This window comes from Aquarana catesbeiana, linkage group LG03, assembly GCF_042186555.1.
Source record: "Aquarana catesbeiana isolate 2022-GZ linkage group LG03, ASM4218655v1, whole genome shotgun sequence".
In the NCBI taxonomy this organism is placed as follows: Eukaryota; Metazoa; Chordata; class Amphibia; order Anura; family Ranidae; genus Aquarana; species Aquarana catesbeiana.
Genome location: NC_133326.1, coordinates 75,427,666 through 75,451,143, shown reverse-complemented (window position 1 = coordinate 75,451,143; position 23,478 = coordinate 75,427,666). Strand labels below are relative to the sequence as shown.

The 23,478-nt window shown below is 41.8% G+C and overlaps 1 protein-coding gene across 1 annotated transcript in view; it reads right to left on the bottom strand.

Annotated features, from left to right (window-relative positions):
• Window positions 1-745: 745 nt before the first annotated feature.
• TNFAIP8L3 (TNF alpha induced protein 8 like 3) overlaps window positions 746-23,478 on the bottom strand; it is a 156,169-nt gene continuing 133,436 nt past the window's right edge. The window contains exon 2 of the mRNA XM_073618705.1: window positions 746-9,182. Within this exon, the coding sequence (XP_073474806.1) occupies window positions 8,620-9,182 (563 nt within the window). The 3' untranslated portion in view covers window positions 746-8,619. The remainder of the gene's footprint in view (window positions 9,183-23,478) is intronic.

Sequence of the window (23,478 nt, the reverse complement as noted above, 5' to 3'; positions counted from 1 at the left end):
AGTAGAAATTCCTCTGATCCTCCCCTGGCCTAATCAAGCAGTTATACTTGCACTGTGGGGGCAGTTTCACTACAAGGGAAGCTTTTTAGTTTTCCGGTGTTACATTCTTTAATATAAAGTATCAGGGCAGGCATGGGGGGGGCAGCCCATACACATGAAGGGGGCCCAGGTGTCCCGAAGGGCCCGGTCCCCTGGGTCCTAACCAACAAGACCAAGTTGATGCTGCTGTAGTAACTAGCAATTGCTGAGGCAGGGTGGCCGTGGAGTGAGCTGATGCAGCTCACATAGTTCAGGCTGCGGGGGGAAGATAGAGTGATATCATTTGCACTCCGCCTCTCCCTGCAGACGGGTTGCTGGTTTGGGCGCCACGCCAGTCGCAGCTCATCCTTGTGGAAGAGCTGCGCTAAGTGTAACCTGCAGGACTGCTCAGTGCTCACTGCAGACTGGTCTGGAGACAAGTTGTTTGACATCACAAATTGACAATGTTGCTGGATGTTGGCCTGTGCCGTGATTGTTTCTTTGCTGAATATATGGATTGGATTAATTTTCATATATTGAGTTGTAAGAGTGTTAAAAAAAAAAAAAAGTGTGTGCTCTGAATTTCTGATGGCTGCCCTGTACAGTATATATATATATATATATATATATATATATATTTTAAAATGGTCCTTTTTTTTTTCTGGCCAGATAATTTACAAAACCCCATTCTGCATGCAGTAGAGTAAATAACCGGAGGCAACACATGTTTATGGGCCATGTTTAACAAACAAAGCAATATATATTACTTTAATAAATGGAAACACATTGCACTAAATTTTCACAAGTGATACAAAGGTAAACTTTGGGGAAGGGGTAAAAAAAAGAAAATTGTTCTCTACAAAACAGTGGTTAAAGTCAACACATATTGATGCTGCTGTTTGATTTGTACCACCGTACATCCATCATTCTGTACAGTAAGCACAGCATATGTCCTCACTACACCATGTAACATTTGGCAATTTATTTGCAGTCTGTTAAAAATGAAGGCTTCCATAGAGTAGCAGCTAAGACATTCCGTGAATGCAACTGAAGGGAAAGCACACACTGACAGAAATTCACATATTTTTCCTTCCCAATGATGGAATTTGTATGTTGCAAGGTAATGGTGTGTAGATCTCATTTCATTTTACGATTACATCATATCAGCTCTGCTGGTTCAATGAGTTGATTAAATCTAAAACAAGAGGCTATAATGAGGATGTGTGATTAAAATTTGAATTCTGCTGAATAAGCCACTTGGCATCAGTAACCCAAATTATTCGGCTAAAATCTCTTACATACCTATTTAATAGATCAGGGCAGAGAGCAATCACTAGGTGCAAAGTATAATAAGGCAGCCTGTAAATGCTCAAAATTAAAAAGCAAAAAACAAAAGCCTTGCTCCAAATTCTGAGCATTGTTTGTGATGATCAGGCTGTTTCTCATTTCTTAGAGAGCACTTAGAATACGTACGGTTTGTCTAACTCATAGCAATCAGATTTTATTTTACTGCATTCAGATAATGTGAGGTATTTTCCCCAGGTTATTTCTCTTGCTATAGTGTACTGAAGTATGCAACTAATTACTTACCGTCTACCTAAATAAATACTTTTTTTTCTTTTTTGCCACTACATTCTTGTAGTTAAAATTCTTGAATCATATGGAAGTAAAATACTATGTAATCATTTAGCCTTAGTTCACACTTGTGTGGGTTGGGAACGCTCGCACGATTGCAAACTGCGCTGCTATTTAGAAGATGTGCCTTCAATTCTTAATGGCAGCCCCACACATGGGAAAACGTTCATGTTTTCACACACACACACAACTGCATGGTGCCACAGCACCATTCAATTCCAAGCAGCACATTTATAAAAAAAAAATGGGGTCCAGGACTTCTTTACCTGCATTTCTGCAGATAGGGCAGCTCATTCCCATGAATGGGCCTCTGGACCAGCAGAACGCAGGTGGCACAAGTGTGAACCTAGGCTTAGGGCACATTTTTGCATTGCGGTTGCACGTGCCAGCTTGTTGCGGTGCCGTTCATTTTGAACACACAAGGCCTCGTTCCCACAGGACATACTCACACGGTCTGCGTTCAGGCCCATGCATCACAACGGATGTCATATAGGGACTCAGCACTGTGGCCATGGAGTCGTTGTGTCCTAAATTACATCAATGGGACTGCCTGCATATGGGGTGCACAGAACATCTGTGCATCCTTGTGTGCTTAAACACAGCCCTGCACAGGTGACAGTATAGTATTCCCTGTGTGAACAAGGTCATAAGCTATGTAGCTTTGACACACATTGAATACAGTGCGCCACAACGTAAGATAACACTACAGTGCATTTTGGTACACTGCACTGGAAATAATACAATATGCATGTTCTCGTCTATTCTGCTGTGCTGGTAGCCCAATCAAAGTGAATCAGCAGCTTTACCACAATGCACATTAATACATGACACGACATGTATGAACACAACGCACAAGAACAGCAAGGTGTGAATGGGTCCTTAAAGATTCTATATCCAAACAGGTTTTAAAAGCTTGGATGTAGGCAAACTACTAACAGTATTGTGTGTTCTGAGGATACAACAGCAAACTAACGTGCTTGGGGTAGATTCCTTGGAACACTTGGTCTTTTTTCTGCTATCACTCTTCTATGTTATGTGTATTCTGTCCATAAAGCATATATACAAGAATACTTTTATCTTCTATAATATAAATATATATAATATATATATTTATTAGGTTTTCCTTTGGCTGTACAGAAAAATATTTTAACAATATGGAGGTAACATATGAGAAAATGGACCTTTGAGGTATATAAAGGGTGGCTTATCCATCTTTAATACACAGTGATATTGATTTAAAGTGCACCTGTAGTCCTTGGGAAACACTCTTCTTAAATTGTTTGTAAACCCAAAAAGAAAAAAAGCATGTTACTGTCTCTTTAATGTATAATCTGCTTTGTAATCTTGCTATTATATTTTGTCCTGCTGGTGCCCTCTAATACCTGGTTGATCCTGCCTGCGCCCCTCCTTCTGTGAGTAAACTGATTACGCCAATAATGGTAGCCAATGCATGCTTGCTTAGTGTGATCAGTTTACACCTTGTGGCATCTTGCTGTTAGTACAAGCATACTGTGCTTGTATCTTCCATAGTCAGTAGAACCAACTGGTGTTATACAATAAAATTATCCCCACACTAAAGCTACCCCCTAACCCCTGAAAACAAGCCTTCTCCTTAAAGCGGAGGTCCAGCTGAAATTTATTTTTTTTAATAAGTACACTTACCTGTCCAGGGTGCCTGCGATGTCGGCCGCCCGAGGCCGATATACGTCCATCGGATCGGGTCCCGGCGCCGCCAATCAAACTAAGGGAAACAGGTAGTGGAGCCTTGCGGCTTCACTGCCCGTTTCCTACTGTGCATGTGCGAGTCGCGCGGCACTTTGTGAATGGCCGGCTGTGTTCTGGGACACACACAGTTCCCAGAACACAGCGTGCCCCATTCCCCAGAAGACAACGTGAGGAGGAGAAGAATGAAGATCACCGCAGAGTAGGAAATGGCAGATTAGGATGATCTGCCTAGCAACAGCCATTTCTGGTAAGTAAAACATTTTTTTTTTTTACAATTTTTTTTACAATTTTTTAGGAGCATTTTTATGTTTTTTTTTTTTTTTTTTTTTTAGGATGGACCTCCGCTTTAACACAACCCATAAAGTGAGCCCTTACCCCCCTACATCATATTTAAAATTTATCCCAACACGTAAAGCCTATTTCTGGGCAGTCTTAAAAAAAAGAGGAAAGGAGAAGCAGCTCGACCTGCAATACTCAACTGCAGTTTGGAGCTGTTCACTGCATACTTTTTAGCCAGCAGATGTACTCCGTCTTCTGGGATGACTAATGCCCAGCATCACTCAACCTGGAAAACTGAAGACTCTGCTGCATGCAGGGTGTTACCACTGCACCCTGCATTAAGTGTACTGATGCAAAGAGCAGCACTGAGGTCATCATATCAATGCCGCTTTCTGCGTTGGTAAACACCAAAGAAGCAAAGTAGAGGAGGACCCCCTATTTATGTGACTAGTCCTAGGACTTTGGAAACTGTATTAAAATACAGATGATGGACCTTTCGGACTGGGGGGGGTTGTAAGTCTGAGGGTCTGTGTGTGTGTGTCGCTCAGAATTTAAGTGATATTAAAGGTGTGTTTTTTTTTTGTTTTTTTTTTAATAAGTGGTTTGCACAGAGCAGCCCCGATCCTTCTCTTCTCACGCCGCTGTGACTCTCCTGGCTCCTCCCTCCTGCTAAGTGCCCCCACAGCAAGCTGCTTGCTATGGGGGGCCCGAGCTGCTGCTCTGTGTGTCTGTTTACACATGGAGCATGGCTCAGCCCTCCCCCCACTGCCTAATTGGCTCACTGGCTGTGATTGACAGTAGTGGGAGCCAATGTCTACTGCTGCTGTCTCAGCCAATGAGGAGGGAGAGACCCGGGAGAGCCCAGGCTCTCTTGCACGTTGCTGGATCAGGATGGGGCTCAGGGAAGTTTTAGAGGAGCCTTGCTGAACAATGTTTTCTTACCTTCATGCATACAACGCATGAAGGTAAAAAACCTTGAGCCTTTACAACTACTTTAATACCAAAACTATCATGAATCTTAAACCAAGACCTAACAGTAAAAAAAAACAAACCTATTCCTTATATTCAACTCATCTTGTGCCAGGAGCCTCTGCGTCAATCGCATTCAGTGACGAGATCCCAGAAGGACCCGTATTCTTTCAGTGCAGAGGCTTGTGGTGCAGTATAGGCAAGTATACAGATTAAACCAATTCATGAAATACTTTGATCATGCGTAGGAGCCAGAGGGGAGGAACTGAGTTTAAACAAGCTATATTGGCCCATCTTTCATGTTTATCCTTCCAAGCAGGCAAAGTTAAGATTAATTTAACAGGGACTCTGCTCCTAGATTAAACATTAAAAAAAAGGGATGTAAAGAAAACAATACTAACATGTCCCACCACACCACCACTGTTCTGTGTTTCTGATGCTGAAGATTCTTCAGTAACCTTAGCTGTTCAAGGAAATGAAGATTGGTGGCACAGGCAGCAGAACAGAAAGTATTTTTAACATTTTGCAGAAATGTCTGCACATAACTGCGGCAGCCCCTCCTCCACCCAAACGACAGGTTGTTCTGACACTTTCTGGCACTGTTTTGGTTTACCTGCCCTGCACACAATCCTATTGACCAGTAAGGCAGCCCAACATAGTGATAGGCCAATAAAAATGTGGAGTGGAGCAGGAGTAAGGAAGAAAAACTTCAACACTATAAGAAAGATCTGAAGCTTTCTGCTTAGAACAATGCATCAGTCAGGCAGAGCAGGGGAACTGAAAGCTGCTGAAGGTATGTGCAGGCAAATCTAGGTGACTTCACTTCATTTTTAGTGGAAGTAAGAGAGCAATTTCAGAGAACTCCAGAAAATTGAATGCAAAGCTTTTGGGGGGGAAAGCATAAATCGCCATACTTCTGGGGATTCCTCATCTAGATATGTTGCTAAAAAAACAACTTGGCTTAGATTCTGAACTGCCCACACACTTAAGATTCTAGTATTTTGCAGTTTTCTGTATAATCAGGAAATCCCATATCTATGAGGCCAACAACTTAAATTCAAATAAACACAAAGTCTGGAAATGTGCAGCAAGGAGAAGCAAGTTTTTATAGCAGCGGATCTGGTAAAGGATGTTGCATAGCCTGGCCATTACTGGAGGCAACCATTGTCATTTAAAGCCACCCCACTTTGCTCTTAAATCCATTTCCACCTGCTCATTTACATGGAACATTTCCTGGTTTTTGACTGTCATAATAAACTAGGCAAAGTTTGACCAATGTAAACTTATTGTATATGTATCGTATAAGACTATATTTCTATTGAAGATGGGGGAAAATTTATGGTCAGAAACTTTACAGGGAAGAGCTTCCTTCACTAAAACTTTCTGGAGTTTCTCCTAACCATCTGAATACAAGTCTACTTTAAACAGCTGAGCAGGACATAGAATTTCCACTTAGGCCTTATGCACATGGATGTTTTCAGGCATGAAATTAGCCTAGCATAAAGGACCCAACATTTTCCCATGGCAGAGAGCCACGGGTAGCGAGCATAGCCAACCATAAAATTTATTGGCTGTACGTTACTATCCTCATGTAAACACTGATGCTGCTGTGCATCTGTGTCTACCTGAAAGTGGGAGATTTAGGAACAAAATATGTTGTACATTTATGCATGAGTGAATGCGGATGCACAGGAGCACTGGTATTTACACAAGTACAAGTATCATTCTTCTGACCAGCTGTATGCTACACCAGCTTTTGAGCTTAAATTCATTTCAATGGCCATAATAAATTATTATTCTTGCCAATTAAATGAATTGACTTCTGTATACTCTTGTAAAAGCGTTGGGTGTTTTTTCTTCCAAAACGCTGCTGTTCGGAGGAAAGACTTCTAGTAGAGTTTGCAAAATGTCCTATGTGTACGAGGCCTAAGTATACAGCAATCCAAAACTATTTGCTCTGCGATATCTCAATTTTCACAGGAAATATTCAAGCTTTGTAACATAATTACTCAACAATTTAAAGTAGATGGCAGATGGCAAAAAACTCCTGAAGGGTTCATTACAGTTTTGGCAGAGGCAAAGAGAAAGCCTTTGCATTGGTGCCTGAAAATGTCTGTTTGCATGTATCCTCAGAAAAATGTTGTAAACATTTCAATTTTTTTCTTAACCTCCCTGGCGGTTTTCCCGAGTGTGGCTCGGGGTTAAAATTCAGTACCATTAGCGGTAACCCCGAGCCACACTCGGGATCGCATTGCAGGATCCTGGGGCGGCGTTACTTACCTTGTCCCCGGGATCCTGCGATGTCCCCCGCAGTGTCCGAGGGCTCCGTCCTCCTCCGAAGCCTCTCCGTGCCAGGCTCCGTTCCCTGCGAGCGGCGCGACGCACGGGGGCGGAGCCTGGCGGCAAATTCAAAAAACTGTCAAAATCATAACACATACAGTACTGTAATCTTACAGATTACAGTACGGTATGAAATGATTTCACATCCCTTTTGTCCCCAGTGCTCTGGCCCATGCCCTGCATGCAGTTTTACATGATATACACTGTTCTTTCTGCCTGGAAACTGGAGATTGTCCATAGCAACCAAAAAGTGTCCCTTTACGTCAAAAGTGGCTTTAGACCAGCTAGAAAACAGCGATAGTAAATTAGAACACTTGCAGAATTGAGCGATAGTGAATTGTGGGGAAATTTATTTTATTACTATTTTTTTAAATTTTTTTAAATTATTTATTTTTATTTATTATATTATAATTTATGTTTTTGTGTTTCAAACTTTATCATACCCGGGATATCTACTAGACTCTGGTTTGGACAGATTTAAGTGTGTTATTGTTAAGATTTACAGACCTACAATATAAAACGCCAAATTTCCATGCAAAATAATTGTACCGCTTTCAGCACCTAAAATCCGAAATAATCATACCGCCAGGGAGGTTAAAGATTCTGTAGCCATCTAAAAATTCAAATTGCTCGAATACTGGTATTTTACTGCATTTCTGATCTGTTATTTGGTAATATTGTCAGTTTATTTGCAAAGTAGTTTTGTGCGTAAAGGATTGTTTAAACAAAACATATTTCTGTTTTTGTTTGAGGCTGGACAATGTTTTTTTTTCTGGAAATTTGGTGATTTTTTTCGGAAGAGGTCCTAGGCCTACATATCTGCTGTAGCCTTTACCAGTGGGTCCCATTCTACCTGTAAAGGTTTCAATTTATACTTTGCAACAAACAGTGGGTGGATCAGTATTTAATGTGGTTATGAACTGTAACTGGCATTATGGAAGGGAGGGTCGACACAGAACACGAGACTCCATCTTTGACGGATACATCACTTTTGGATGAACTGATCCTTTAATATGTAAATATTCATTGGTTTGTTCTTTTTAATACTTATTCACTCAACCACTGGTATACCTCCATATAATTAGAATGCTGTCTTTGTACATTATACCTTTTCTGCTTTAGGATTAAGGCCATAGAACCCGATTTTCATGCAGGAAAAATCCATGGTGAAGATTTGCAAATAAACAAAAGGTGATGCAGACTCTTGCATTGCCTTTGCTAAAGTAGTGAACCTAAGCACAGAACTATGAAAGCAGCTGTGAGCTATAGGAGTTAAGGACCATCAATGGAGAAGAAAAGACCCATCCATAATAAATACAAACATAACTCAAGAGTTGTGTTTCATTCCAACTGTTGCTGTTGTACCTTGCTGCAGTTCAGTTTACCCTTTTTAATTGGGTCATGGCAATTTAATGGTTTTATGAGTTGTCAAGTACCTCTGCTTATTCAAGGAAATATAGTTTAATGGATGCAGATGAAGGCCTCGTTCTGTGTATGAAAAACAGAAATATTTCCCAAAAACAAAATAAAAATGACACCCCATACAGACATCTGTTGTGCTTCAATCTGGCTGCCTGCAATCAACTTGTCCATTAAGAAGCCATCTTGTTCACACAAAAAAAAAAAAAAAAAAAAGATGATGAAGGCAAATGTTTAAATGATTCTTTCATCCAGCAGTTTATTTACTCCCTCAGAAATCCTTTTGAGGTGTGACCTGCAATTCCCTTCAGGGCTGTAGAGAGCAGTAAGGAAATCCACATCAGCAAAATGATTGAAAACTCTGTTAATGCGGCTGTGGGATTTTGCTGTTAGGTGGCGTTGCACTAAATCATGGAGCAGACCTTTGCAATCATGTAGAAGTCCAGAAAGAACATTTTTATCAAACGTGTATTCCACTTCATAGAAACTGACGGCTGTCATAGCGGTCTGATTCAGCTTTTTCCTGAATTTCTCCACAATCTCCAGTTCCTCTGGGCTGAACTGGTTGTTTCTGTACAAAATACCAACTTTTACAGCCACCTTGATAAGGTCCTTTAGGATTTTGTGAGCTTCTTTCTTGTTCCGGACGTATTCCTTTGTGGCTTTGAAAAGTTCGTCAAAAATTTCACTGCTGGTGTCATCAATAAGCATATTTGCCATTGTCTTTGTAGCCATTTTGCTGAGAATCTTCTTCTGTGCTTGTACGGCAAAGCTCTTCGAACTGAACAGTTCTGGTCCTGTGGATGGAATGAAGAAATCAGCACATTATGTTTGTGATGAATACGTGCAAAACATTTCTAATTGTAGTATGCAGGTATGAAAAAATGTACAATGTTTCTTTGTAGTGGAAGTACAATGTCAGAAATTGCTTTTATACTGAATATGCAACACTTATAGGGCGTACGCACGGTCGGACTTTGTTCGGACATTCCGACAACAAAATCCTAGGATTTTTTCCGACGGATGTTGGCTCAAACTTGTTTTGTCTACACACGGTCGCACAAAGTTGTCGGAAAATCCGATCGTTCTAAACGCGGTGACGTAAAACACGTACGTCGGGACTATAAACGGGGCAGTGGCCAATAGCTTTCATCTCTTTATTTATTCTGAGCATGCGTGGCACTTTGTGCGTCGGATTTGTGTACACACGATCGGAATTTCCGACAACGGATTTTGTTGTCGGAAAATTTTATCTCCTGCTGTCCAACTTTGTGTGTCGGAAAATCCGATGGAAAATGTCCGATGGCGCCCACACACGGTCGGAATTTCCGACAACACGCTCCAATCGGACATTGTCCATCGGAAAATCCGACCGTGTGTACGGGGCATTAGATTTATATAGCAAGTGCAACTGGTCTTATTGAAAAATAAGGATTATCTTTATAGTGAGACACTGCTATTTTAAAATGTACTTATTTAGAATTTAACTGTAATGAATACAATTTTTTTATTTTTTTTATTTCTATGAAAAAGGAGATCAACTAAATAGTCCTATTAGGCCCCTTTCACACAATCGGCCCGCTCAGATCCACCTGTCCATTTTTCAGGGGGATTCGAGTGGGCCACCTATTGACTTCTGTGGGCAGGTGGATGTTAGCGGAGTGTCCGCTGACACCTGCCTGCCATCCGATATGACAAGATCCACTCAAAACAGACTGATGGCGATAGGTTCGCCATCCGTCCAGTGGATCAGATGAAAAATGGACAGGCTGTCCACTTTCATCCGCTCTCCCCATAGAGAACAGCGGGGCTCTGACAGGGCCGTCCCTGCACAGTGAGCAGAGACGGACCTGTCATCTGCCTGCTCAGCGGCGATCAACGGAGCGATCTCACGCTGAGCTAGCGGAGTCCGTCCAGTGTATCCGCCCCATGTGAAAGGGGCCTTAAAGTTTATTAAATACAATTTTCTATGTGTGGTTTGTGAATATACACACACACACACAGTAGCCATTTTGCTAATTACCGTACATTTTTAGGATGCCTTTCCTGATTTGTTGGCTATATACTGTTTGTACTGTACTGGTGCTTCTCACAATGCAAGTCTGTAAGTAAGCCATCTCACTGAGATCAGCAAGGAAAAGAAAGGCGCCTCTAAGTGCAGTATGTAAAATTTAATAGAGTGCACAAAGGGTTAAAAGCACTTACAAGATTGTTGAGTGTTAAAAGACAGAGTTGCTTCTCCTCTAACCAAAGTGCTGCCAGAAGTGCCATCTCATCACTATCATCCCTCTGACCAGCTACCCACCTCCACCAGAGCGCCCTTATCACCTCTCTGTTTCATTGAGATCAGCGCCCTCTTTTTGTAGCAGATATTTTGAGGCTGACCTACTAAAGGAGTTTAAAATCCTCACAAAACAAATTGTCTGAATAACTACTTCAAGTATGTGAAAAGCAGAATTTCCTATTTACTGCCTTCACTTGCAAAACAACTGGATAAATTAAGAGAATATAACACAATTTATTGCGTTAAGACTCTCAACACCTTTAGTAAATCAGGGTCCTAATCTCAGCAGTAGTTAAAGCGGTTGTAACCAAAAGAATTGCTCCTGTTCCTTCAAAGCATGAATAACAGCACAGTGCTGTGTAATTTGTCCCTTTTTATAATCTAAAATACCTGGTTGGTCCTGCCTGGTGTTGCCCTCCCCTCTGTAAACTGACCACATTTTTCATAGCTGCTGATCCACGATACCGTGGTCAGTTTACGTGCCTGCATCAGCCCGCTGTCTCTCCTCCCTGCCTGTCAGTTAGTCTCAGTGCTGATCTGTTCCCTGCCCCTCCCCTCCCCTCCTGCTGCTATGATACTAAATCCTGCTAAAATAAATCCTGGTACACACTATGAGGTTTTTTTGGTTGAACGAAAAAAATCTGTCAGCTCCGGTCGGAAGCCACTGTACTAACTATGCAAATTTAGTGCAGCGATCTCCCCCACTGAACTGTTGTGTTCTGACATGCCCCCCCAGAACACTCCGATCAGCGCTCTCTGCCTTTGGCGGAGATTGGGAGCTGGTTAGCTGCTGATTTCCAGAATGCTCGTCTGACAGAAGCTGCCCAAACAGCCGGTTGCTGTCGGACAGACCAACGTATTGTACACACGCGCTGAACATTGGCTGTTGTTTTTTTTTTAACTGGCTGTTGTCTCCTGACATTCTGCCTGTATGTACTTGGCTTACCCGTGTCTTATTCTTAGAATCCCCTGTATTAGATTAAGTTATGTGCCCCAGTGTATGTGCTTTATAAAAAATATGCAGCAATATACCTTATTTCAGAGCGCCACACAGCGCTCACATGATCGCCCGCCACTCTCCTCCCCTCCTCCCAGCTGATGTCAGTGGGGGATTCTCAGCCCATGTAGTTGTCTGTCTGGGGTGGTGGGTGGTCACGTGAGCACTGAGTGGCGCTCCGAAATAAGGTATATTGCTGCATATTTTTTTTATACACTGGGGCACATAACTTGAACACAAATCTAACACAGGGGGTTCTAGGAATAAGACAAAGCGGCTTTACAATTCATTGCAGTTTCTGATCTACAAATCTCTACGTTTTATACAGTAAACTAAAATATGTAGAATCTTTTTATTATAGGTTTTCAGATTACAATAAAAGTTTCCAAATGAGGGAATAGCATAAAAATAAAAACATACAGAACATATTCATGTAGGTTGCACAAAAGGAGTAACTTACATATAGAATATGCATTGATATAACATAGGGATTCATATACAAAAACATTATCTAGTCCAGCCTCATTGAAAAACCATAAGAACAATCCTTAGTTCAGGAGTAGAGAAATCTTCTTCCAAACCAACAATTACCATGGAGGGATCTGGAATGTGAACCCAATCAGAGTTTAACCGAAAAGTCACTTTGTATTTGTACAGACTGATGCGCTGACCATTTCCCGCTTATTATGGTACCACTGCAGGCCATACAGCCAGTTTCATTAGCACTGTGGTTTGTGTGTGAGCCAGACTGGTACACTTTTATTAAAGCAGTATTAAATCCAAAAGCAAACATTATATTGCAGCTTACCAATTCTGATCAGTGATGCATTTGATTCCTTATGCTGCGTACACACGAGCGGACTTTCCAGCAGACTTGGTCCGGTGGACCGGACTCTGTCGGACGATTCAATCGTGTGTGGGCTCCAGCGGACTTTTTTTCCCCCAAAAGTTCGACAGACCTAGAAGTAAAACATGTTTCAAATCTTTCCGACGGACTCGAGTCCGGTCGAAAAATCCGCTCGTCTGTATGCTAGTCCGACGGACTAAAATCAATGCTAGGGCAGCTATTGGCTACTGGCTATCAACTTCCTTATTTTAGTCCGGTCGTACGTCATCACGTACGAACCCGTCGAAGTTTGGTGTGATCGTGTGTAGGCAAGTCCGTTCATTAGGAAAGTCAGCCAAAAGTCCATCGGATAGACCATCGGACCAGTCCGGTCGAAAAGTCCGCTCATGTGTACGCGGCATTAGGCTCTCTTTCCTTAATTTTCATCTGGTTAGCCAGACAGTAAGTCTATTGTTTTTCTACAGCACAAGCTTTCCTGCAAATGTAGCAGTTTGGAGGGATAAGCCCAACCACTCTCTGTACTCTTACAGTATGGAGCAGTTACTGCATTTTTTGTGTACAAGCAGACTTCTTCCCTCTGTAGCAGCCCAAGAAGCAAGTCAGATCACTTAACTCCTCCATCACAAGAGGTCCATCTCTGCCCCGCTTTGTCACTACACAGAGCACAACCCCGAACAATATAACACATTATTATTGGAGTAGTCACATCCTGTAAAGTAAATATGAAAACTGGCCAAACTGTTCATCTCCTTCCCCTTAACTTTGTAATTACACCTAATTTACAGAGGGTTACATTTCTGTGCTCAGCATGCTTTCCATCATTGTATAGCACGTGTCTCCAGAAAAGGCCTTCACTGCTAAACATGTAATTATTTCTATTTTCAAAACTGATACTTGAAATATATAACATTCATTCTCAGGAAGTTGTCATGCTTGTGCAGCTGTCTTTTTGAGCAGAAGCTTTTATCTTTATAACAACAGGGAAACTTGTCGATGATTTTCAGTGGCTGCTTCTGCTCATTGACGGAGACTAAAAAGCCATAATCGGAAAGAACGGCTTCTGTTAACTATTAAATAAACCAGAAAACTCAGTCATGTTAGAGGAGTGCTGGATCTATTCCAGCACAGTGAGAAGGAAGATTCTGTGAAATTCCAGAAGAAAATGTTCTAATTACACTAACCAACAAAATTTGATGCAAAAGAGGCAAGTGACCTTCATGGCAGGGTTGTATTCACCACAGTGATCTCCAAACTGCAGCTCCTGGTCTGGATGTGGCCCTTTGCTTGCCTTTATCCGGCCTTTGGGAAATTTTTCCTCCCATTGATGGGGCACAGTTCCTTTCACTGACCCTATTGATGGGGCACAATTCCTTTCACTGACCCCAAAGATGGAGCACTATTCCTCCCACGGAAACCAATGATGGGGCATAATTCCTCCCACTGACACCAATGATGGAGCACAATTCCTCCCACTGACACCAATGATGGGGCAGTATTACTCCCACTGACACCAATGATGGGGCATAATTCCTTCCACTGTCACCAATGTTAGGGCACAATTCCTCTCACTGACACCAATGATCGGGCACAATTCCTTCCACTGACACCAATGATGGGGCACTATTCCTCCCACTGACATCAATGATGGGGCACCACTCCTACTGACACCAATGATGGGGCACTATTCCTCCCACAGACACCAGCAATGGGGCACTATTTCTTCCACTGACAACAATGATTGGGGCCACTATTCGTTTCACTGACACCAATGATGGGGCAATACTACTAACCAAAGGCATTATGACTGACCGGTGACCGACTGACCACCAATCCGGAGTCTGTATACTCTCAATGACATTAAGGCATTTTCTACTCTCACTGGCCACAGTCCAGCCTCACTAAGGTTTGAAGGACAGTAAATAGAGACCTATTTTCTACAGCACAGATGCTCTGGGATTTAAGAGACCCATTAGCAGACTCAAACACATGATATAATTAATGAGTATATATATTTGCAAGGACCGGGGCAAAGGGGTTTTGGTAATCCATAATCTACGCAAACAGCAGAAGGAGGAATTCACCCTCTTATTGGTTTACTTGGGCAGCCCAGAAACCACTCCCTACCCACACATTGAAAGCATAGGTTGGAAGATCCGAGTTTATTTTAAATTGATAGGTTACATTTACACATACTATACATTAAATAATATTCTACGTACATATAATACACTGCCAATGAGATGGGGAGTTTGAGGAATTTCAGATGATGGATGAGAGTTGGGCAAACTATGAGCTTTCCCCAAAAAGTAGACATGCTTTAGCAAACTAAACAGTGTTTTGTTTACTAGTGTATGTAAAGCCAAAAAGGTTTTTTAGATTTGAATAGGGTCACATTAGGGAGATTTCTATTCACTTCCTGTCCTAGAAACACAGCTGGAAGTCAGAGACGATTTCTCCAAAGCGAGGGTTTACCCTTTGAAAGATTTTCCCTCAACAACTGTTAGCTTGACAACCAGTGGTGGCTAGTGAAGTTTTAGGATGGGGCGCCAGACCCCGCCCTTCCTTTATGCCCTCCCACTTCTCATAAGCCCCACCCACTCCATCCCCTGTATTCCACTTGCTTCCACCCATAGTGCCAGGAGTATACAGCTCAGCATCACAGGACAGAGTATACAGCCCCAGCATCACAGGACAGAGAATACAGCCCCAGCATCACAGGACAGAGAATACAGCCCCAGCATCACAGGACAGAGTATAAAGCCCCAGCATCACAGGACAGAGTATAAAGCCCCAGCATCACAGATCAGGATATACAGCTCAGCAACACAGAACAGGGTATACAGCTCAGGGTATGCAGCTCAGGGAGTACAGATCAGGGTATACAGATCAGGGAGTACAGATCAGGGTATACAGATCAGGGAATGCAGATCAGGTTCAGGGTATGATCCTGCAGATCAGGGTATGCAGCTCTCCAATAGGATGGCCTGGCGCTTTGGCCAATCGGGTAACAGGTCTGATGACCTGTCTCCTGATTGGCAGGAAGGAACGTTAGTGTGAAAATAGCGAAAATTCATTCGCTATAGTCACACAATTGGGTGGGATCAGGGCGCACTCTCTACGCCCCGAGCCCACCCTATTTGGAAGCCTATTAGAGCCTCTATGCAGCCCGTGCGCCCACAATGCACGGGCCGCCACTGCAACCCATACATAAGAAACCAAAACAAATTAGTTCAGAAATTAAGTTACGTGTAATAAAATGGAATGACATAGGGAAAAAGTATTGAACACACTAACTGAAAATTTATTTAATACTTGGTACAAAATCCTTTGTTGGAAATTACAGTTTCAAGACGCCTCCTGTATGGAGAAACTAGTCGCATGCATTGCTCGGGTGTGATTTTGACCCATTCTTCCAAAAAAAACAGCCTTCAAAGCTTGAAGGTTCCGTGGGCCTCTTCTATGAACTCTGATCTTTAGTTCTTTCCATAGATTTTCTGTTGGATTTAAGTCAGGTGATTGGCTGGGCCATTCTAGCAGCTTTATTTTCTTTCTTTGAAACCAACAGAGAGTTTCCTTGGCTTTGTGTTTGGGATCATTGACTTGCTGAAATGTCCATCCTTGTTTCATCTTCATCATCCTGGTAGATGGCAGTAGATTTTTATCAAGAATGTCTTGGTTTTCATTCATCCTTCCTTCAACAAAATGAAGTTTTCTGGTACCGTATGCTGAAAAATGGCCCACACCATGATGTTCCCACCTCCAAACTTCACTGTTGGTATAGGGGTGTTTTGGGGGGTGATGTGCAGTGCCATTTGACCTCCAAGCATGATGTGTATTATAGCATCCAAAGAGTTCAATTTTGGTCTCATCTGACCAGACTATACTCTCCCAGTATTTCATAGGCTTGTCTAAATGTTGTGCAGCAAACTTTAAACAAACTTCAACATGCTTTTTCTTCAGCAATGGAGTCTTGCGTGGTGAGTGGTCATACAGACCATGGCGGTTGAGTGCATTACTTATTGTTTTCTTTGAAACAATTGAACCTGCTAATTTCAGGTCTTTCTAAAGCTCTCCACAAGTGGTCCTTGGCTCTTGGACAACTCTTCTGATAATTTTTTCACTCCTCTGGCTGGTTTATGGTGAAATTATGTTCTTTCCACTTCTGGATTTTGGCCACAACAGTGCTCACTGGAAAATTCAGAAGTTTAGAAATCTTTCTGTAATGAATGCCATCAGTATGTTTTGCAACAATAAGGTTGCAAATGTCTTGAGAGAGCTCTTTGCTTTTACCCATCATGAGATGTTTCTTGTGTGATACCTTGGTAATGAGACACATTTTTATAGGCCATAGTGGAGACTGAACCAGCTGATATTAATTTGCACTGACAAGGGGCAAGATTGCTTTCTAATTATGCATAGATTTTCACTGGTGTCTTTGTTTTCCATGCCTTTTTTGCACCCCCCTTTCTTCATGTGTTCAATACTTTTTCCCTGTGTCATTCCATTTTATTACACATCACTTAATTTCTTAAACGTACTTGTTTTGATTTCTTTGTATGTATGGATTGCATGGGTTGTTACCGACATGCGGTGAAAATTTAATGTCAATAGCACCTTTAGAAATATATTTACCTAGAAAAATGTTAACATGTTCAATACTTATTTTACATGCTGTATATCATTTCTATGGATGGAAAAGGGAGGCAGAAAGTGATGGGCATAGTTAGCTCTCTTGGCAAGTGCCTATGACAGGTCCAGCAGCTACTATTAATCTTGTTCAGCACTTGAAGATGCTGGGTGGGGGGCAGATTAAGGAAGATTTCATGAAGAATTGTTCTTGCCAAACCAATCTACTAACCTTCTATGAGGAGGTGAGTTGCCATCTAGATAAAGGAAGGCCCGTAGACGTGGTGTATCTAGATTTTGCAAAAGCATTTGACACAGTTCCCCATAAACATTTACTGTACAAAATAAGGTCCGTTGGCATGGACCATAGGGTGAGTACATGGATTGGGCGAGTTCAGAGGGTGGTGATAAATGGGGAGTACTCAGAATGGTCAGGGGTGGGTAGTGGGGTCCCACAGGATTCTGTGCTGGGACCAATCCTATTTAATTTGTTCATAAACGATCTGGAGGATGGGATAAACAGTTCAATCTCTGTATTTGCAGACGATACTAAGCTAAGCAGGGCAATAACTTCTCCGCAGGATGTGGAAATCTTGCAAGAAGATCTGAACAATTAATGGGGTGGGCGACTACATGGCAAATGAGGTTCAATTTAGAAAAATGTAAAATAATGCATTTGGGTGGAAAAAATATGAATGCAATCTATACTCTAGGAGGAGAACCTCTGGGGGAATCTAGGATGGAAAAGGACCTGGGGGTCCTAGTAGATGATAGGCTCAGCAATGGCATGCAATGCCAAGCTGCTGCCAACAAAGCAAACAGAATATTGCATTAAAAAGGGGATCAACTCCAGAGATAAAACGATAATTCTCCCACTCTACAAGACTCTGGTCCGGCCGCACCTGGAGTATGCTGTCCAGTTCTGGGCACCAGTCCTCAGGAGGGATGTACTGGAAATGGAGCGAGTACAAAGAAGGGCAACAAAGCTAATAAAGGGTCTGGAAGATATTAGTTATGATGAAAGATTACGAGCACTGAACTTATTCTCTCTGGAGAAGAGACGCTTGAGAGGGGATATGATTTCAATATACAAATACCGTACCGGTGACCCTACAATAGAAATAAAACTTTTTAGCAGAAGAGAGTTTAATAAGACTCGTGGCCACTCATTACAATTAGAAGAAAAGAGGTTTAACCTTAAACTACGTAGAGGGTTCTTTACTGTAAGAGCGGCAAGGATGTGGAATTCCCTTCCACAGGCGGTGGTCTCAGCGGGGAGCATTGATAGCTTCAAGAAACTATTAGATAAGCACCTGAATGACCGCAACATACAGGGATATACAATGTAATACTGACACATAATCACACACATAGGTTGGACTTGATGGACTTGTGTCTTTTTTCAACCTCACCTACTATGTAACTATGTATGTAACTAAGACAGCAGCCACCAGCACAAAGTTCTCATTTAAAAGTGTAACTTTAGTCAGAAAATTAAGTCCTGCTAGATCACTTCAGGCTGGCCTCTTTTGCAGGTATAGCTATGGAAACCTTAAAAATATGTGTCTATACTGTTTGAAATCCAGTAATATACTCTCACCCTGCTCTGCATATGCTCAGTTGCGATCCAATTTTAGGCACTGCTGAGTTTATAGAGGTCGATCTGCTGACAGCCTTAAAGTGGAATTAAACCCCTCTATCCTTTACAGCCAAGGAAGCTGCTTCTGCTTGATCTGCAACTGCCATGGTGCTGCACTTGATCAGTTAGACAGCCCTAAACTTGGTCTTTAAAGCAGTATTAAACCCAAAATGTAATATATTGCAGCTTACCAATCATTACATATTGTGGCTGTATTTATTTTATTTTTTTTAGGCTATTTTCTCTCTGTTTTCACCTGGTGATCTGGCCAGTAACACACTTCCTGTGTTAGAGGAAGGAGCACAGGGGGGGCACATAAGTCAGCAGCATTGTCTGGGTGGGTGGGAGGGGGGGGCAGTGTTAGATGTACTAGCAGAATTAGATACACTAACACACTGAAGCCAAAGTCCTGCTAACACTTTATAAGCAGTCACAGCAAACAGTTTTCTCCTTTTGGAATAAAGAGGTTACATAAATAAATAAAAGCTGGTTATTGTAAGCACCCCTGTCAGTGTTGAATGGTTAGTCCTATCCCTGTAAACAGTTACAGCGGCAGAAGAGCTTGTTCTTTGGAAAAACAGCCTTACTGGCTAGATCACCAGGTAAAAATAGAAGAATGAAAGCCTAAAAAAAGAAGACAAATGCAGCCACCACATCTAGGAATTGGTTAGCTGCAATAAAACAAATGCTTGCTTTTGGGTTTAATTCTGCTTTAAATGCTATATTTTGTATAGGGAGCCGGCGGTGCTCTAGCTAGTTATTAGAAAGCCAATAGAGAGACTGGGAGAGTGATGTAACATAGCCAGGGCACAGCTTACGGCTCTGCGGTGAGGGAGATCAGACTGGCATTGCTGGACGCCAGAATCTGCTGCTTGTACAGCTTATCGCTTTCTTGAAACAAACATCTGCCAGCTTACATCTCTGGCGCTACATGACCCTGGAATTAAATGACAAGATGTTAGGAAAAGACACACCTGTCACTTTCACACACAATTCCCTTTTATCCTGAATCTTGCCTAATATGTTTAAACGTCCACTAACACAAAAGCTTCTTGATTGGTACATTTCTGGGAGGTTTACATATGTAATGTTAGTATTCAATATACCAGATGCTTTCCTCTATTTCACACACCTTCATTTATACCTTTCTCCACATTTACATGGTGGTCAGGAATAGTCACAGGATTTTGGACAAATAATGTACACTGTCAGGGGTTTTTTTCTTTAAATATTCACATGGTTTAGGTCCTTTTCACATAAGCAGTCAGTCAGTTCATTGTTGGTCCGATATTACATGGAATAAAAATAGACTGCAATATATCCCACTGGGTGGCTAGAAGTGACAGATGTTCGCCAACTTTTGGGTCTGCTCTGATTCGTCTGAGCGCATAGAAAACTTTATATCCACCTAGGTTCACACTGACAGCGTGAATTAGATCATTTCATTCCAGCATGTCAGTCCCGACTTCAGGGGCAATTTAAGAGACATCTGTGCGGGTTTCTGGACAAATGTCTATTAAAATCGCACCCAAAGAAGTCGCCAAAAGTAGTACAGAAACGACTTTTGCGAATCGGTGCGGCACCGCACTGATTCGGATAGTTCCATTGCCGGCAAAAGCCGCCGATTTGGCATGCCAAATCGCATGCGTAATCGTAGCAATGTGAACCAGGGCTTCAGGTCTGCCTTTTATGGACCTGACCGAATGTGGGTGGGTAGGGGGACACATTTCCCCTTACATTTGGCCACTCATAGGAGGTTACATAGGTCCCTTTTTCCTCCATCACAGAAAAAAAAAAAAAGTAATATATATATATATATATATATATATATATATATATATATATATATATATATATATATATATATATATATACACACACACACACATACACACATACACATACACACACACTGAATGAAAAGTCTGCACACACCCCTGTCAAAATGTCAGGTTCCTGTGATGTAAAAAAACAAGATAAAGATAAATAATGTCAGAACTTTTTCCACCTTTATTGTGACCTATAAACTGTACACCTCAATTAAAAAGCAAACTGACATCTTTTAGGTGGTAGAAGTAAAAATAAAAAAAATAAAATAATGTGGTTGCATAAGTGTGCACACCCTCTTATAACTGGGGATGTAGCTGTGTTCAGAATTAAGCAATCACATTCAAACTCATGTTAAATAGGAGTCAGTACACACGTGCCATCATTTAGGCCCCATTCACACCTGAGCGTAGTGTTTTCAGGCAGAAAGTCACACGACTTTATTGCGATGTTGACACAATTTTGTACAGGTCAAAAGGTCACCAACGTAAAGCAGAAAAACGCCCCAAATCTGCCTAAAAAAAGTTACAGACCTTGTTTAAGCTTCAGGTGTTATGGAGCTTCTGGCTTCAGGCGTTTTGGAGTGGAGATGTGAACCATCTCTATAGAGAATAATTGATTTTTTTTTCCCCTTCCAGCGTTTTGCAGCTTGGGGCTTCAAGCTACAAAACGCTCAGGTGTGAATGGGGCCTTAAAGTGCCTCTGATTAACCCCAAATAAAGTTCAGTTGTTCTAGTAGGTCTTTCTTGACATTTTCTTAGTCGCATCCTACAGCAAAAGCCATGGTCCACAGAGAGCTTCCAAAGCATCAGAGGGATCTCATTGTTAAATGGTATCAGTCTGGAGAAGGGTACAAAAGAATTTCCAAGGCATTAGATATACCATGGAACACAGTGAAGACAGTCATCATCAAGTGGAGAAAATATAGCACATCAGTGACATTACCAAGAACTGGATGTCCCTCCAAAATTGATGAAAAGACAAGAAGAAAACTGGTCAGGGAGGCTGCCAAGAGGCCTATAGCAACATTAAAGGAGCTGCAGGAATATCTGGCAAGTACTGGCTGTGTGGTACATGTGACAACAATCTCCCGTATTCTTCATATGTCTGGGCTATGGGGTTGAGTGGCAAGACGGAAGCCTTTTCTTACCAAGAAAAACATCCAAGCCTGGCTAAATTTTGCAAGAACACAACTGAAGTCTCCCAAAAGCATGTTAGAAAATGTGTTATGGTCTGATGAAACCAAGGTTGAACTTTTTGGCCATAATTCCAAAAGATATATTTGGCGCAAAACCAACACATCACCAAAAGAACACCATACCCACAGTGAAGCATGGTGGTGACAGCATCATGCTTTGGGGCTGTTTTTCTTCAGCTGGTAGAGGGAATTATGAACAGTTCCAAATACCAGTCAATATTGGCACACAACCTTCAGGCTTCTGCTAGAAAGCTGAACATGAAGAGGAACTTCATCTTTCAGCATGACAATGACCCAAAGCATACATCCAAATCAACAAAGGAATGGCTTTCCGAGAAGAAGATTAAAGTTTTGGAATGGCCCAGCCAGAGCCCAGACCTGAATCCGATTAAAAATCTGTGGGGTGATCTGAAGAGGGCTGTGCACGGGAGATGCCCTTGCAATCTGACAGATTTGGAGTGTTTTTGCAAGAAGTCAAGATGTGCCATGCTGATAGACTCGTACTCAAAAAAAAAACTGAGTGCTGCAATAAAATCAAAAGGTGCTTCAACAAAGTATTAGGTTAAGGGTGTGCATACTTATGCAACCATATTATTTTAGTTTTTTATTTTTACTTCCCTCCACCTAAAAGATTTCAGTTTCTTGTCCAACTGAGTTGTACAGTTTATAGGTCACATTAAATGGTGGAAAAAGTTCTGAAATGATTCATCTTTGACTTTTTTTTTTACATCACAGAAACCTGACATTTTAACAGGGACGTGTAGACTTTTTATATCTATTGTATATATATATATATACACACACACACACACACACACACACACACACACACTGTGGAAAAAGTGAAGTGCTGTGAAGACGTTCTGGAAGCACTTTGTTATGTTACGGCCTTATTCCATAATGGATTCAATTAATTATTTTCCTCAAACTTCTACAAACAATACCCCATAATGAAAACGTGAAAGAAGTTAGGTTGAAATCTTTGCAAATTTATTAAAAATAAAAAAACAAAAACAAAATCACATGTGCATAACTTTTCATAGCCTTTGCTATGACACTCAAAATTGAGCTCAGGTGCATCCTGTTTCTACTGATCATCCATGAGATGTTTCTACAACTTGATTGGAGTCCACCTGTGGTACATTCAGTTGATTGGACAGGTTTTGGAAAGGCCCACTCCTGTCTATATAAAGGTCCCACAGTTAACAGTGCATGTTAGAGCACAAACCAAGCTATGAAGTCCAAGGAATTATCTGTAGACCTCTGAGACAGGATTGTATTGAGGCACAGATCTGGGGAAGGGTACAGAAACATTTCTGCAGCATTGAAGGTCCCAATGAGCATAGTGGCCTCCATCATCCGTAAATGGAAGAGGTTTGGAACCACTAGGACTCTTCCTAGAGTGGGCCGTCTGGCCAGTGATCGGGGGAGAAGAGCCTTAGAGAGGTGACCAAGAACCCTATGGACACTCTGACAGAGCTTCTGGCGTTTCTCTGTGGAGAGAGGAGAATCTTCCAGAAAAACAACAATCTTTGCGGCACTCCACCAATCAGGCCTGTATGGTAGAGTAGCCAGACAGAAGCCACTCCTCAGTAAAAGGCATATGACAGCCTGCCTGGAGTTTGCCAAAAGGTACCTGAAGGACTCTCAGACCATGAGAAACCAAATTCTCTGG